The 17,562-nt window shown below is 49.3% G+C and overlaps 1 protein-coding gene across 4 annotated transcripts in view; it reads left to right on the top strand.

Moving 5' to 3' along the window:
* The window catches only part of SETD3 (SET domain containing 3, actin histidine methyltransferase), a 79,027-nt gene extending 64,434 nt beyond the window's left edge, over nt 1-14,593 (top strand). For all 4 annotated transcript variants that reach the window (XM_046008778.1, XM_046008775.1, XM_046008776.1 and 1 more), the window contains 5 exons: nt 3,973-4,047; nt 5,085-5,251; nt 6,185-6,270; nt 12,413-12,573; nt 13,266-14,593. In XM_046008778.1, coding sequence (XP_045864734.1) covers nt 3,973-4,047; nt 5,085-5,251; nt 6,185-6,270; nt 12,413-12,573; nt 13,266-13,697 — 921 coding nt within the window. In that variant the 3' untranslated portion in view covers nt 13,698-14,593. The remainder of the gene's footprint in view (nt 1-3,972; nt 4,048-5,084; nt 5,252-6,184; nt 6,271-12,412; nt 12,574-13,265) is intronic.
* Nucleotides 14,594-17,562: the final 2,969 nt, after the last annotated feature.

The raw sequence follows: 17,562 nt of genomic DNA, 5'->3' as shown, positions 1-17,562 counted from the left end.
TATGATCAACTTCAGAATATTTTGAATTTTTTAGCATTATACTGGAATACGAGCTAGGTTACCTTTTTGTTCATTTTTTTCTCAATGTCAGCTCCCTTCATTATTATTAGTCCTAGGAACAGGCTTAAAAAATGCTGTAAATGAGTGTTTCACATCTAAACCCACAGAACGGCCAGAACACATGTTAACCTGTGCCAGACACCTGAAGCTAGAATCCGCTGGTGCTGATTTGGAAAGGTGTAGCAGCAAGCGTACTCCTGTAGAGAATGAAGAGACCCCGCTCCCCCATACTTGTATTTATGCCTTAGTTTAGCTGTGCTTCATTTAGTTAGCCATAGTAAGGAGCAGCATGTTTATTTGCTTCCATTCTCCACCCCCCCACCCCTTCAGGGCTACCATACACTAGTTACAAGATCGAACTTTTAAAATTTTTCAAAAAGCTTTTAATAGTTGAGTGTAGTATTTTGCTTCACTGGATTAGATCATTGGTTCTCCAACTTGATTGATCATTAGAGTTTATTTTTTTATTTCTAAAATTTAAAAAGCTCCGTACTCTGTTGTAAACAAACAAAAGGAGTTTAACAGATGCCCCTGTGGGAATAGAATGCGGAGGCTCCCTTCCCCGCCAGCACCCGGCCTCCTTGTGGCCCGGGTCCCTCTGCTCAGCACCCTCCAGGTACATGGTCAGCGGTTTTGTGCAAGCCTTTCTCCCCTTTGTGTGCATTTGCGCCCTCACGCCCTCACACCCTCACACCCACGCTGGTGCTGGTGTTGCTTTCATGTAAATGGGATTAAAGTATTCACTCTTTCCCTCTAAGAGTGAAAAACAAAAAGTTAGTTCATCTCAATATAAAAATAATGCATCACTGACAAGCACGAATGCTGTTCTTCTCCAGCGCTGATCCTGAAGTCTGCGTCCCGCCGCAGAGCCGGCGGAGCACTGCTGGCCTTCAGCAGGGTCTGCAGGATGGTAGTGCCTTTTCTTACAGCGTCGTTTTCCCTGAATGCTGGACTCTGTACACCTCGCTTGAACCGATTTCCGTTGCAGTTCTAAGACTTCAAGGGAGATTGCGTCTGATAGAATTTGAGAATCTATTTTAACACTGTGAAGTTGTATATCACATTTATTAACAGTTCATCTCTTTTTAAAAATAAGGTCCTTGAAATTAAGGCTTGGCTTTTCAGACAGTCGACTGTCTGTTTTGTGTGTGTCTATCTTGACAGTTGCTGTCTGTCTGTTCTATCACCGAGGGAGTAGGTAGAAATTTGTAACCCAGCAACGCTGTGCTTCTGACAAAAACCTGGTTCTGGGAGTGGAGATGGGAGAGCCGAGTGTGTGGCACTCATTCCACACCAGGAGTGGCGGGGAACCGGGGAAGAACAAAAAGGGCAGGGTTGGCACCCGGGCCAGAGGTGGCGGCACAGGTGAACCCATTTCTAGCCACTCGGAGAGACAGATTAGATTCAGACAAGTTCATGGGCATCATATTAAATTGTAAGATGTGATGTATCTTTCAGTTCTGCGTGGCTGGTTTAGAATTAAGGTAAGCTGCAGGTTTCCTTTCTTGAGCTGGTTCAGTTTGTGCGGAGAGGGACACGGCCAAGTGGTTTATAGGCCTCTGTGTCCATTCCAGTAGTTAAAGCGTGTTGGAGGAACCAGCCCTTGTACTGAGTGTGTAACTCTCCTGGTCGGGATGGAAGGGCCTTGGGAAATTCAGGCAGAATTGAGAGAGGCTCTTTTTCAAGGTCTTTCTAGCTGAGTATTAAAACATCTAAAACATTTAGATTTATACAAGACTTGCAGTCTCAAAGTGAAAGCCCAGGTTTTTGTAAGTAGCAGACAAGGCTCCCTTCTCAGCCTGTCCCCGTTATACTCCCAACACACACAGGTCTGAGACCCTGTGCTTCCTCAGACGCCAGCACATGCCCACCTCAGGGCCTTTGCACAAGTTGTTTCTGCTGCCTGAAACACTTGCTCCTCTGATATCCACAAGACCATTCACAGAATTCCTCCAGACAGGCTGCGCTGGGTGCCCTGTATAACATCACCATGCCTCCCCTTCCGTGAGCCTCTCTTCCCGACCTGTTGTCTGTCTCCTGTGTTTCTTCCTATTTTTTTTTTTTGTTGTTGTTGTTGTTTTTTTGTTTCTTGTTGGCCCTTACCTGTCCCTCCTGCTTCCCTGACTGCGCTCCTGCCGTCTGCTGCTCCTGCCAGGTCCTGTGTAAACACACCGCAGCTGCAGACCTGCAGAGCTGGGGGTTCCTGGGCGGTTGCTATTCCTTCCTTATTACCAGAATCATGTTTTGGGGTTAGGAAAGTGATTTTGACATTGGGCAGGAACTTCACAGAGCGATGTTATCAAGTGTCAAAACTGCTGTGAGTGAAGATGTGCCGGATACCTGGCTGCGTTCATTTGTCGTGGCTTTTGTGTCTCTGTTGGTTTGCAGAGCAGAAGCGTGAGGGATTTCTAGGGATGCGGTTCATGGACCATTGGTTCTGGGGATACTGGCTTTAAGGATGATCGTCACATGGCCCTCCTTCCTAAAAATGCCATGCCCTGGACTCAGAAGTAATTTTTTGGATCCAAGCTATTGATGCTTTTATTAGCAAGTAGCACTTGTAATGGTCTGGAATGTTGATTCTCCAGGACAGAATGAGGAGGTCAAAGTAATTCATGAACAACGGTTTCAGACAATCCAAGAGATTTGGGGGGCTGCTCGGAAGGGCGAACATCTAAGAAGGAGCTTTTAACGTAAATTGGGGATCCTGTTCCTAACCCTGGTGGTTACGCATCAAGTAAATATTATCAGAGAGTTTCAGGTGTGGGGTACGGAGTCCTCAGCCCCGGGGACAGAGGCGGCAGGGAGCTCCAGGTCTGGCTGGTGGGGCAGGTGTTGGGTGAGAGGGGTGACGGCACAGGGGCTCTGGGAGTGCGGGGTGGTTGGGTAGGGTGAGGGCAGGGACCCCTAAAGAAGCCAAGACTTGGGCAAAACAGGTGCGAAAAGCAGTTCCGCGCATGAGGGAGCTGGAGCAGAGGCGGGCGTGGCGGGTGATAGTAGGTCATGAGGCCGAAGGGAGACGTGGGCCGCCTCCTCCTTGGCCATGCTCAAGAGTTTGGATTTTTCCTGTGGGTAGAGTGGAGGCCCCCGAAAGGCTTTAATAGGAGGTCAACACTGTTGTGTCACTAGAGGTGCAGGAGCAACGGTAAGGAGTTTCTCCTTACTGAAGGCAGTCGGGAGGTTTTTGCAGATGGTAAGGACCTCGGCCATGCAGGGCAATGATAAGGAAGGAAAGAACCCAAAGGATAATTGGGGAGTTCAGGTGCTGACCAGTAGTGGCACCAGGAATATCTATGTGCGTTGTGTGTCAAGATGTGGACTCGCCCGGCTGCTCAGGACAGGAGAGATGGGGGAGAGAGGCAGGTTCTGGTGTAGGGAGCAGGTTTGGGGCGGCAGGCTTAGAGATGCTAAGAACAGAGCACACAGCTGGGAGTGCTTATCTCAATGTTTCAATTTCTCTAATTTCAGGGTAAAATACGTACGTAATCTAGAAGTAGGCTTTTCTTTTGCCCTGATTCTTTATTCAATGGAGGATACACTGTCGTTTCTTGGTGGCCACACATGGGAGAAACGTTTGCGAGTCTGCTAGCGTTCTCCAGGAGACCTCGCTTCTGTCTGCGGGGCTCGCTTTGTGACAAGTGACTGTGCTCGCTGGAGGCCACTGAGGGATAACCTGCACACCGCATTCTCCTTAGAGTGAGGCCCTTACTCAAGGAGTGGAATCTTGTGTAAGAATCTCTGGTATGAACAGGATTAATGAAAACAACCAAGCAGTTTCCTGGCAGTTCAGTAAGGCATGCGGGGTGCAGTACGTTTGGTTATCTTTTATCTTCTAACTGCTGACAAAGACCCTCGTGAGTGAGGGGACTGCAGACCACGGCGCTCACAGCTGTCCCCCTCTCCCTTGCCTAGATCACCACCGGCTACAACCTGGAAGATGACCGCTGTGAGTGTGTCGCCCTGCGGGACTTCCGGGCGGGAGAGCAGGTAGGCGGCGGAAGGCGGGCTGGCCAGTGGGCACAGGGTTAATACTGTGCTGATCGGCTTGAGAGGGTGTTAAGTCAGACAGAAAATGGGGGGTTTGTATTTAGGACTGCTTAGGGAATACATCTTGTGACCTACAGTTGTAAGAATGTACTGTGCTTTGGGTCCACAAAGGAAAAATGGGAGCACACGTATTTGCACAGTTGACCTAACGTTTGTGATCTTGTCAGCTGAAAACAGACTTCGTGTTAGACAGCAGAACACGGTTTTCGATTACATAAGCTGCATTGTTCTCTCTGTTGATTAGAACCTTGTTTATTTATGAAGAGGCTGTTTATGTCGACGGCAAAAACAAGGGGACGGAGCCGTGGGTCGGGTACTCCACTTTAATCTGTGGATTTTTCTCCCCTAACCTGGGTGGGGGCAGGGCCAAGCCTTTCCGTACGGTTGAAAACGCGCATCTTTGAATGCCTGCTTTCTGCCTGTTCCGCTTATGACCAAGCAGTTAATCCCAAAAAGCGGAACTGACGTTGACCACTGACGTTCCAACCGAGACAAAACGAACGATTATCCTCTGACAAAGTGCTAAAGGGCTCTTCCTGCAGAGGAGTTAGGGGCCCTCCTGCTAGGTGCTACAGGACCTGGACACGAGCGTCCGATGGACGTTATCTGAGACCTCGTTCCGGAAGAGACCCCTGTATTAGAAGGAGGGGGGAGCGGTCGCGAATTGTCAGGTGCAGCCGTCAGGAACCAGTCTCGCTGTCCCAGGGAGGGCGGCAGGCAGGGAGCGCTGCGGCCCGGGCTCCTCTGGGAGGCAGTCTGGCGCTCGCCGTGGCGGGAGTAGACGCCCTCCGTCGTCCGTCTCAGGCCGGGCGGCGGGTTGCGGGACCGCAGGAGAGGCGCAGTCACTGCAGGGCTGTCGTGTGTCCCTAGTGGGAAGGCCAGTTGAAGCAGGGGAACTGATCCATTGCCCTGCTCTGTATCGAGAATGATGTCAAGTTTCTCTTACATCCCTTTATTTTTTCTTTACCGCATCTCAGATTTACATTTTTTATGGCACTCGGTCAAATGCAGAGTTTGTGATCCACAGTGGTTTTTTCTTTGACAATAATTCACACGACAGAGTGAAAATAAAGCTGGGAGTGAGTAAGAGCGACCGGCTGTATGCCATGAAGGCTGAGGTCCTGGCCCGCGCCGGCATCCCCACGTACGTATGGAAATGCTCACCTCTTCCCTGTGTTCCTTGAAGTGTTTCCGGTTGCGCAGTGTTTCGTTGGTGTGCTAACACGACTTCTCCAGAGTGGTTTGTCTCCATGTCTTCGTCCCTGCTACACAGCACCTTTAGCCCGAGGTGCCGGGAGACTTAGCGTTTTCAGGGAAAGCTCATGGTGTCGCTGGGAGCACTCACGGCCCGTTCCAGGGGACGCGGCCTGAACTCCTTGTTCGGTTAAATAAATACCGTGGATCATTAGTGTCTTTCACCTTGAAAAGGTTAATGATCTAGATCAATTTGTTTCATTTAATTCTTTGCCACCATTAGTTTCTGTAATGAAGTCATGATCCCCAGTGATTTCAAGAATTTCTGGCTAAATTCTTGAGGATTTTCTTGCATTCGAGGTGCAAAATGATAAGACAAGAATTATGATTTATTAGTTCTCCAGGGATTGGAGGAACCATTCTTAATGAAAATGGATTATCCAGACCTATTTTTATTGAACTTGTCAATATTTGAGTAATGATTAAAATGTGAACTCAACTTATTGCTAACATTTTTTAAGAACCACAGGCACACTTAGGTCTGTGAATGTGTCGTGTGCACCGGAGATGAAGGCTGGCGGAGGCGGCCGCGCCGTCCCCCGCAGGAGCCCGCCCTGTGTGCTTCCCGGCAGCCAGGGCGGTCGGTACTGTGTGTGGTTCCGGCGCGGGGCCAGGCTGAGTCACACGGGATAGTGCCCCTTGAGGGCGACCCACCTGTTTCTTGGTTTGTCTGTCTCTCTCGTTTCCCTTTTGTTCGTTTGTCTTGTTTCTTAAGTTCCACGTGTGAGAGAGATCATACGGTGTGAGTGTGGCGTGAAGGGCTCTCGCTTGCCGGGAGCAGGTGGCCAGGCCGGGGGACTAACGCGGCTCCTGCTTTCGTCAGGTCCAGTGTGTTTGCGCTGCACTCCACCGAGCCGCCGGTCTCTGCCCAGCTCCTGGCTTTCCTCCGCGTGTTCTGCATGACCGAAGGTAAATGATGTCCGGCGGGCAGCAGGGAGAAAGATGCTGACTTTTTAAAAAAATTCATGGAGTGTAAATCAGATTCAGATTAAAGATACAGGTGTTAAACTAGAGCACTTTTGGGGGAGAGGGGAGGACAGGTGTTAAACTAGAGCACTTTTGGGGGAGAGGGGAGGATGGCACCTTGCCGGAGCGGATCTGTTGGACTCTGGAACGTTTTATTAGATCCTTGATGTGTTGGCAATATTCATTTGTAATAAACAACGGATTCTCTGTTGCGTTGGAAGAAAACTTAAAACGTCCGGGATCGCCTGACTGCATGAAAAACTGTGTCTGTGGACGGGAGTCTCTCTCACGGTGCGCTGCCGTCTGTGAGTGCCCGGACGTCGTGGGGCTCGGCGTGGTGTACGGGGCCACAGGACTGCCCTGGGCAACCGGCTCTGCTTTCCACACCTGAAACTGCCGGTGGGCTTTTTACCGTCAGGCATCCTGTTAGAGTCGTTAACGCTGCAAACAGAGTCTATTTACATCACAAAATGTTCTTGTCTGCAGCCTCTGATTTCGGGTACAGAAAGTGTTAAATCTATGTATTGAGCCTCTACTTTTTTATGTTGGTTTAAGACAAGCCATTTGGGGTTTCTTATACTGAGATTTGACCTCTCGTGGTTGTGTTTTTCTTTTTTGTCTGAAAATTTGCTCCCCCTCCCACAAATCCCATGGTCCTGAGGTTTCACTTCTACTTCCTTTAAGTTTGTATTTAAATTCCATTTAGTTAACATACAGTGTACAACGTACAGCATAGTGGTTCCCATGTATATACCGTGTGCTGATCACAGGTGCGCTCCTTAATCCCCATCACCTATTTCCCCCGTCTCCCCCGCACCCCCCACTTCCCCTCTGGTAACCGTCAGTGTGTTCTGTAGAGTTAAGAGTCTGTTTCTTGGTTTGTCTGTTTCTCTTGTTTCCCTTTTGCCTGTTTGTCTTGTTCTTAAGTTCCACCTGCGAGTGAGATCCTATCATATTTGTCTTTCTCTGACTGACTTATCTCACTCAGCATTGTACTTTTTAGCTCCGTCCACATCGTTGCAAATGGCAAGATTTCACTCTTTTTGACGGCTGAGTAATATTCCCCTGTGTGTATCTACCACAGTTTCTTTATCCTTTCATCAGTCCGTGGACATTTGGGCTCTTTCCATATTTTGGCTATTGTAGATAGTGCTGCTGTATACATTGGGGTGCCTGAATCCCTTTGAATTAGTATTTCTGTATTCTTTGGGTAGATACCTAGTAGTGCAGTTGCTGGGTCATAGGGTAGCTCTAGTTTTAACTTTTTTGAGGGACCTCCATACTGTTTTCCACAGTGGCTGCACCAACTTGTGTTCTCACCAACAGTGCACAAGAGTTCCCCTCTCTCCACATCCTCACCGACACACGTTGTTTCTTGTGTTGTTGATTTTAGCCATTCTGACAGGTGTGTGGTGGTATCTCCTTGTGGTTTTGATTTGCATTTCCCTGATGCTGAGTGATGTTGAACATCTTTTCATGTGTTTGTCGACCATTTGCATGTCTTCTTTGGAAAAATGTCTATTCATGTCTTCTACCCATTTTTAAACTGGAATATTTATTTTTTGGGTGTTGAGTTAAGTTCTTTATATATTTTGGATAGTAACCCTTTACCAGATATGTCCCTTGGAAATATCTTTCTCCATTCGTTAGGTTGCCTTTTACTTTTGTGGACTGTTTGCCTTGCTCTCCAGAAGCTATTTTTATCCCACTAGTTCATTTCTGCTTTTGTGTCCCTTGCCTCATGAGACGTACCTAGGAAGAAGTTGCTCTGGCTGATGTCAAAGAGGTTGCTGCCTGTGTTCTTCTCTAGGATTTTAATGGTTTCCTGTCTCACCTTTGGGTCTTTAATCCATTTTGAGTTTACTTTTGTGTATGCTGTTAAGAAGGTGGTCCACTTTCATTCTTCGGCATGTTGCTGTCCTGTTTTCCCAGCAACATTTGTTGAAGAAACTGTCTCTTAACATTGGATATTCTTTCTTGCTTGGTCAAAGATTAATTGACCATGTAGTTCTGAGTTCATTTCTGGGTTTTCTTTCCGTTCCATTGATCTCTGTGTCTGCTTTTATGCTGGTGCCATGCTGTTTTGATCACGACTGCTTTGTAGTATAACTTGGAGTCCGCAGTTGTGATGTCTCCAGCTTTGTTTGTCTTTTCCGTGATTGCTTTGGCTATTCGGGGTCTTTTGTAGTTCCATACACATTGCAGGATTGTGTGTTCTAGCTCTTGTGAAAGATACTGCTGGCATTTTGAGAGGGATTGCACTAAATGTGTGGATTGCTTTGGGTAGTGTACACACTCGAACGATATTTGTCTTCCCAGTCCACGAACGTGGATTGTCTTCGCGTTTCTTGGTGTCTTCCTCAGTTTCTTTCGTACGTGTTCACTGTTTTCTGAGTGCCGATCATCTGCCTCTTCGGTCAGGTTTCTTCCTAAGTATCTTACTGTCTTCGGCGCAGTTGTAAATGGGATCGATTGCTTAATTTCTCTTTCTGTTGCTTCATTATTGGTGCGTGGAAATGCAGCAGATTTTTGTATGTTGATTTTGTATCCTGCAACTTCACTGAAATCGCTTACCAGTTCTAGCAATGTTTTGGTGGAGTGTTTGGGTTTTCTGTGTATAGTATCATGTCTTCTGCTACTAGTAAAAGTTTTACATCTTCTTTGCTGGTTTGGATGCCTTTTATTTCTTTCTGTTGTGTGATTGCTGTGGCAGGACGTCAGGACTGTGTTAAGTGACAGTGGGAAGAGTGGACATCTCTGTCTTGCTTCTGACCACACAGGAGACCCTCAGTGTCTCCCCATTGACGGTGATGTTAGGTGTGGGCCTTCCATGTGCAGCCTTCGGGACGTCGAGGTTTGCTCCCTCTAAACCTACCTTGTTGAGGGATTGTTACCGTGGAAGGATGCTGTGCTTTGTTACTTGCTTCTTCCGCATCTGTTGAGAGGATCAGATGGTTCGTACCCTTTCTTTTATTCATGTGGTGTATCACGTTGATTGATTTGTGAATATTGAACCACCCTTGCAGCCCAGGAATAAATCCCAGTTGATTGCGGTGAAGGATTCTTTTAATGTACTGTTGGATTCGATCCGCTGGTATTTTATTGAGAATTTTTGCATCCATGTTCATCAGGGATACTGGCCTGTCATTCTCTTTTTCTGTGGTGTCTTTATTAGGGTGATGCTGGCCTCATAGAATGAATTTGGAAGCTTTCCTTCCTTTTATATTTTTTTAATAGTCTGAGAGTAGGTATTAACTCTTCTTTATATATTTGGTAGAACTCGTCTGTGAGGCCATCTGGTTCTGGACTTCTGTTTTTTGGGAGACTTTTGATGACTGATTCAATTTCTTTGCTGGTAATTGGTCTGTTCAATTTTCTATTTCTTCCTGTTTCAGTTTTGGTAGTTTATATATGTCTAGGAACTTATCCATTTCTTTCAAACTGTCCAATTTGTTGGCCTGTGATTTTTCACTATATTCTCTTAAGAATGTTTATATTTCTGTGGTAGTGGTTGTTACATCTCCTCTCTTGTTTGTGTTTTTACTTACTTGGGCCCTTTTTCTGTTCGGTAAGTCTGGCTAGAGGTTTAGCAGTTTTATTAATTTTTTCCAAACAACCAGCTCCTGGTTTCATTGATCTGTTCTCTTGTTTTCTGCTTTTGTTTTGTTTCTATATCATCTATTTCTGCTCTGATCTTTATTATTACCTTCCTGAGGTTTCACTTGTGATTTTTGTGTGTGTGTGTGCGCGTGTGTGCTTGCTCTTGTAAACTGACTTAAATCCTGTGCAAACCGGATTGGGTAGGAAGAAGTGAGAAAGCGAGTTACCGTCTAACCGAACAGACGATCACTCCTCCGAAGGAAACTGCCCTAGCAGCCGGGAAAGGACGGATTGGTCTGCAGACGCATACTGTGGCCCATGGCGGGGAGTCTACTGGGCTCTGCTGTCCTCGGCCACCATGTCCTCACGTCTGGATGCCGGGGAAATGCCGGCCAGTCCGGGCTTCGACATCAGGGTGGGGGTGGTTGAGACCGTCCCCAGACACAGACAGCGTAGACGCCGACTGTGGAGCCCACAGAGCGGCGAGATGGCACCTGACCTTTCTGAGCGGCCACGTGGCTGTAGACTCACTGCCCCTCAAGTTAGAGCTTCCGGCGGGTGTGTACTTTGGGGCCCATCGATTCAGTGTAGTGAACCCGAGTCAAGGGTTTCCTGTGGACTCTTCTTGCATACGAGTCAAGGTATAAAATCGAAGGTCCCAGTTCATATTCTGAAGGCGTTTGTAGCTAAGAGAGGTGATGGTGATACTAGTCCCTGTCGTTAGTGACGGGGCTCAGAGTGGCGCAGACTTCATGTGCGTTCCCATCGGGCCGGGGGGCGCAGGGATTCCCACCGTGGCTGACGCGGGAACTCCGGTTCGCAGAGCAGGAGTGACGTGGGCCTCAGCTAGCAGGTGCAGGCCCCGCGCCGGGATCCGGCGCTGCTCACCCAGAGCCTGCGTCCCAGGCATCCATGTGGCTCCTGCTGGTTTGCAAAGAACAGGATCCGTGGAAGAGATCCTGGTGCTCCGGGGGTCTACACGAACCAGCGTTGGACACGGAGCCAGGCTGAGGAGCGAGGGCCCCGCGCACTCTCTGGGTGACCCCAAGAGCACTCGTGTGGTGCTGCGTGAAGGTGCAGAGCCCCTGTGGGGACAGAGAGGATCTGTCAGGGCTTTGTTAGCTGCAGGCAAGCAGGGGAAGGGGCTGCTCACGAAGCCTCTGTTCACATGGTGACGCGGCCTCACGTCCCCCCATGGGGGTTTCATGTCCCCAGTAGAGTGAATGAGCCCAGTTTCACTGTTAAAAGTAGCAGAGAGAGAAGGCTCTGCTCCTGCCCCTTAGTTTTCCAGCACGGAGGGCAGAACCTGGGTGGGCTTAGGAAGAAAACAAAACCGGTGACCTTGGTGAGGGGCTTCTGAAAGAACTCTCTACCACTGAGGAAGCATGTTTAACATTTTAGGGCTTTATATAAACTAGGCTCCAAAATATAAAACCGCTGAATTTTATCATGATCTTCTGCTAACAAATGCCAGTTAATAAATCTCCCTTTTGAACATTAGATTAACTTATTTTTCCTTAAAAAACAAACGGCTGGAACCCTTGTAGGTCTGCTCATTGTCTTTGGTGTCTCTTTAGTCATAGAAAGACAATTCGTCATGTCCAGACAATTGATGTGTTCTTTGAATTCCTCTACTACTAATAAACGTGGTTTGCTGGCAGCACGTGCGTCAGTTTGAATTGTGAATGGTGGCAGCTGTGGGCCACTGTGCTGGGAAAGGGATAGTGTCGCGCAATCACATAAGGAGTCGGGGCGGATTTCCTGAGCGCGAACAGGATCGGCACGTGGGGTCTCGAAGATAATGTGCCGGGAGCGGAGGTGCTCCGAGCGCGTGCTCCGTCCTTTCCTCTTAAATGTGTTTCAAGGTAATTGAGATGTGTACTGGTGTTTATTTCTAATTTCCGTCTAAATTCCTGATAAGTGAGGGATAGAGGCGCATTTTTCACTAACTAAGGTTTTTCTAGTCCATTTTCTTATTTCTTTCAGTTTGTGGTTTATGTGTTGTCAGAGGAGATAAAGAGCGTTGTCGGGTCCCCTGCTGCGGTGAGCACCCGTCTGATTTAAATTTAGAGGGGTCGCTGGATCGCGGTGCTGTCTCCTGTTCCTGCCATTTACGGTGTGCCCCGGGACGTGTGTCTGACCCGCCGGGTGACTGAGCGTGCGCTGTGGTCCGAATAGGGGATGTGTCCCTGTAGATCGACCTTAAAACGTATTTTGTGACACCGTCTAAAAGCTCTCAGTGTCCCTCGTAAAGGCGACGAGAGATGGATGGCCGCGCCAAGGCTTGGTCGGGACCCCGACTCAGGCAGAACTAGGCCTGACTCTCTCTGGAGAGCCCGCGATGGCCAGGCCCGTCGATCCGGGGGAGCTTCTCGCCACAGGAGGGTGACGTCGCTGGGGAAGGTCTTTTCCAAGGTGGGCTGCTCGTTAAAATGAGAAGCTGTGCTGCTCCCTCCCTCACAGATGGCTGTTTGTATTTCTGCAGAAGAATTGAAGGAACATTTGCTGGGAGATAATGCTCTTGACAGAATCTTCACTTTGGGTAATTCTGAATATCCTGTTAGCTGGGACAATGAGGTCAGACTTTGGACATTTCTTGAAGATCGAGCCTCGCTTCTTTTAAAAACGTACAGAACAACTATTGAGGTAATTCGATGGCTTCAATGAGGATTTGAGCTTTGGCATGTTTTCGGGGATTTTTAAGAAGAGATTCCGTCCTAAATGTAACTGGCTTTTGTCAGCAAAATCGTTGTGTGTCTGACATTTTTCATTCAACTTATTAATATTTTCCTACTTTACACATTTATATTGACCAAAAGAATTCTATCGAGGCGTTGTTGGCTAGAAGGAGAATCTTAAAAATGATTCAACACTCCTCTGGAATTTTGAGTTTTCTTTTGTGCTTTCCAGGTTTACCACTGCACACTGACCTCACATGTCCCTCCTTCCCTCCTTCCTTCCTTCCTTCCCTCATTCAGCCCGTCGCCGAGCCTGGGGGCTGGCAGTGCACGAGACAGACAATGGAACCATTTTTAAATAAGCCAAGTTCCTTGTCAGATGTGGTGGGACCCCATTTGATTTAGACTCACTGTTTTGGTTTTATGATCACTTTCTTGGGGTGTAATTTAAGTACAACACGGCGTGTGTTGCTAAAGTGTACAATTTGATATAAGCGCATAGTCCCGCAGCCACCGCCACAGTCAAGTTCTAGAACCTTCTGTCACCTCTTGCATTTCCCTCGTGCCCCCATCCCTGGCAACAACTGATCTCCCTTCTGTCGCTGTGCTTTTGCTGATTTAGGCTTCTTATAATTAATTTTGTTCGTTTTCATTTCCCAGGAAGACAAATCCTTCCTGAAAGACCACGACCTTTCTGTTCGCGCAACAATGGCCATCAAGCTGCGCTTAGGCGAAAAGGAGATTTTGGAAAAGGCGGTGAAGAGCGCGGCTGCGAACCGGGAGCACTACCGCAAGCAGATGCAGGCGGGGGCCGCGCTGCCCCGGTGCGAGGAGAGTGGCACGGCGGGCGCCAGGCTGCCCCTGGCCTTGCGGAACCTGGAGGAGGAGGCCGGCGTGCAGGAGGCCCTGCCCCTCACGGAGGCCGTCGGCAGGGCCAAGGCCGTGGAGAACGGGCTCGTGAATGGCGAAAACTCTATCCCCAATGGGACCAGGCCAGGAAAGGAAAGTTTCAGTCAGGAGGAAAGTAAAAGAGCGACGGAAGGCACCAAAGAATGTTCTTCGGACAGCACGGAGGGCGGGAGCGCGCAGTAGCCCGGAGAGGGCGCCCTCGGCGGGGAGTGCGGTTGAGCGGAAGTTCATGAACCGTCCCTTTCCCTCGCTGTGTTTTCTTGTTCACTTTCTTCTTTCTGCAGAGAGGAAAAGATGTTTTTGCTGCTTTATATAAAAATGATTCTTTTTAAGTTATTTTAAAAAAATCTAGCTTCCCTCTTTGATTAAGACTGCCATCTTGCTTCTGGGCAAAACACGTTCTCCAGCCCCCACGAGGTGCTTTGGAAGGTTCTGTAGACCCATTGTGGGCCAGCGTGTTTTCTTCCTGGGGAAGACTGCGGTTCTGCTGTCCGCTGTGCTTTTGTGGGCTTGTCTTCCTGACAGCCGGGCGGAGCCGCTCTGCCTCCTGCCAGCAGGGCTGGGTGGCGGCGCTTGGGGGGGCTCGGCGGGGGCGGGTTGCACAGCACAGAACGGCCTTGGGGTTTGGCAACTTGAGGGTCGGGGCAAAACCTCCCCCTCCCCTAAAAAATGACACCCTGGTGCCGAAAGAAAAGTGAAGGTGGCAAGCTTATTTTTAATAGTTTTAAATGTCGAGGATAATCCTAATTATATAAAGACACACACACATGTAGTGATTTCTAAAGATTCAGCTACCTTTTGTGTTTTGTTTTACTGTGTTCAGAACTCGTTCTTCCTCCTTGAATCACAGTAGGACATGCATCATTCTCATTTTCAGTGTTGACTCAGATTTTAAGGTGTTGCGTTTGATTTCCCGCGTCATCCTGGAGCGGCTGCGGACGGCGGCCACCCCCAGCTCGCCGTGGCCGTGTTCGAAGTGAGGCGGCTCCCTGGCTTTTCTGGTTTTCACAACAAGCTAGAGATTTTCAAAGCTACACTTTTGAGTAAAAAGCCTTATTAAAAGGAAAACATGATTAATATTTTCTGTCTATTCTTCTTCTTTAAGTGGGGACAGGGCCTTTGAACTGAGCCTTGGCGCAGCCGTCCTGCTTGCTCTCGGAGCTGTGCCTGCCCTGGGGAGGCAGAGGTGCGGGATGGCCCTGAGGTCGCAGCTCCCGGCCCTCAGGGGGCTGCCTGGAGCGGGCCTGGCGGCAGCAGCCACACACCAGCAGGAGCTCTCTCACGTTTTCGGGGAGGCCAAGGCCCGGGATGGTGAGCCCCGAAAGCCCCCAGTTCTCAGGCCGCGGACGGCCAGTGTTCTCAGCCGCGAGTTCGCACATGGTCTCTGAGGTCCTAACCGTGAAGGGCATCACTCCCGTGTGAATTATTAGCCCCGCTGTTTCGCTGACCAGTGCTGCACAGCGGTCGTCTTAAGAACGTTCTCCCTGTTTCTCCTCGGAGAAGATGGGGGTCTGCAGATGAGGACGCGTTGCCTCCCAGAGCTCAGGGGGCGGTTAGACACGAGGGGCAGGTGTCACTCTTCCACGCCGCTGGCAGCGTCTTCCCGTGTGGGCTGACACCCGTAACTCGTCGTCCATGGGCCTGCAGCTCCGACCCGGACGGCGGACTCGCCCGTCAGCTCGCATCGGAGCGCTTCCCCAAGATGCGCAGAGCCTGGAAAACCCACAGGTCAGCTTCCAAACGGCAGCGCTGCGCGTTTGAGGCGCCTTCTGCTCCGGCGTGGAAGCCCCCCGTAGACCAGGACTTTAATCACCGATATGTCTGTAGATATATTTTCTTGTTGGTTTCCAAGTTAAGTCTTGGATTAAATACATCGTTGGAAAAATTATGTACAACTGAGATGTAAAACAGTGCCACGAGATCGGGTGGTTGTCAGAATATTCCCCGGAAAAGACACGAGTCCAGACGGAGCCGGCAGAGCCGTGGGTGGGAGTCGGGCTTCAGGTCCTGGCCCGCACCACCCCGCTGATGGGGCTCGCCACTGCCCCGGGACTCTGTTTCTTCTCTTACGTGCACGGTGATTGTCAGAAGTCCCTGCTTAAGAATGTGAAGACTGCTCTGTCCACTAACCCCCAGTGGCAGGTCTGTTTGTCCAGGTAATTGGACCAAAAAGTGATTATATATATTAGGCTCTGATTCAAGGACGGTCTTTGCTTTTGTGACCTAGAAATGGTGCTCATGAGAACAGAACTCTTTTTTTTTTTTTAAGATTTATTTATTTGAGACAGAGAGTATGAGCACACAGAAGGAAGGGGAGAAGCAGACGCCCCGCTGAGCAGGAAGCCCGACATGGAGCCCCATCCCAGCACCCCAGGTCATGACCAGCTGAGCCACCCAGGTGCCCCAAGGCAGAACATTCGCAGTGGGAGGACGGAGTATCTGTCGAGCAACCTCACTTCCCTGAGTTGGCCGGACTTGCCCTCGGCCAACAGGGAGTCCACGGCACACGTTAGTCACCCTCCTGCCCCGTTTGGGAGCAGCAGAGCCAATGCTGGTGGCCAGACACTTGGAACCACAGCTCAGGCATTGGAAAATCGAGGAAAAGTGATTAAATTGGCGTTGAAGAACCCTCATTGCCATCTGTCATGAAAATAGACCTTTCTCTCAAATCATTTTAACAAAGTTTACTTTTTTCTTAATGCTTTTGGATATGAGGCTGTTCAGGCTAGTCTCTGGACGGATGCCAGCCTCTGCTTCCGTTCCTCAGCTTTGTGTGTTATTTGTGTAAACACTTAGCAATTAGATTTCACCAGCCTGGAAAAACCACCCAGTTTCTCCACGCAAACTGGCAATTGATAGGTGACTGCCCCCAATAGTTCCTAGAGCAGGCTCACAACGACGTATGTATGTATGTATGTATTTTGAGAGAGAGAGAGATAGGGTAAAACATTAAAAATATTCTCAGGTTCCCAGTATGATGCTAAATTTAATTTATGCTAAATTAAGCCTCCACTAAACGTAGTGATTTTTCTGTAAATCGTGACTTACCGTATTTCTTTGGTGGTTAATATGTACATGTTGGAGTGAAAGAATTGAGAGAAAAAAACAAAACAAAACCCCAGAACCCAAAACCGAAGAAAGTACCCGTGACTTGAGCTTAGCACTAAAACAGGACCGTCCGTAAAGAAAATGAGAACTCATCGTGGCGTCTGGTTTGGGGGGTGAGTTTCAACAAGCCCAGCTCTTAAAGTGCTGTAACCATGGCTATAGGAAGAAGCTTCCTATGTGATACACTGTGCCATGTTCATATTATTGATCTGGCAAACCGGCCCGTTCAGTCGGGTATCGCGGATGCCCCAAGCCAGGATTTGGGCTCAGTCAGCTTTGCATGTCAGTTTCAGGCAACACAGAGCAGAATCCAGTCGCCCCATCGGGGTCAGCCTACTGTTTTCATCTGCAGCCCCTTATGTAATGTGGCCCTAAAATCCTGGGTGTAAACTGAAACTGAGTAACTGGGATTGTATTTCAACGCACTGGCGGACGGGTTATTCGCATGATGGGCGCTTCAGTGCTGGTCCTGGGTGCGCTGGGCAGAGGGGGAGGAAGTCGTGATGTCCCCGGAGCAGGGGGCGGTGGGCCCAGTCACAGTCTCCACAGAGGCACAGCGGGAGCCATTGGGTGGGGAGGAAGAGGGCCCCGGAGGGAGGGAGCACTTTCTCAGGACACCCCCCAGGGTGACTCTGATGAAGACGGTGTTCTCAACGTCCCAGTGCTCTGGTTTTACCAATGGCTTTGCAGAGGCGCGGGGAGGCCGTCTGCGGTGGCTCAGGGTGTGGATTCCAAACACAGACCTGGGTTCTTCTCGCCACGGGACTATGCACAGTCCTTGGACGTGTTCGTGCCCTTCTGTAGGCTATCCGTGCTTCCAGTCCCTCCCAGCTCCGGGCCGACCAAATGAGCTCATACACAGGCTGGTGACCTGGTGTGCATGTGCTGAGCATTCAGGAAATGTGTGTTACTGCCCTGCTCTAAGTCTGAGCCGTCATCA

This window comes from Meles meles, chromosome 6 (assembly GCF_922984935.1).
Source record: "Meles meles chromosome 6, mMelMel3.1 paternal haplotype, whole genome shotgun sequence".
Lineage (NCBI taxonomy): Eukaryota > Metazoa > Chordata > Mammalia > Carnivora > Mustelidae > Meles > Meles meles.
Note: the sequence above shows the minus strand (reverse complement) of the source record. Positions and strands in the feature narration are given on the sequence as shown.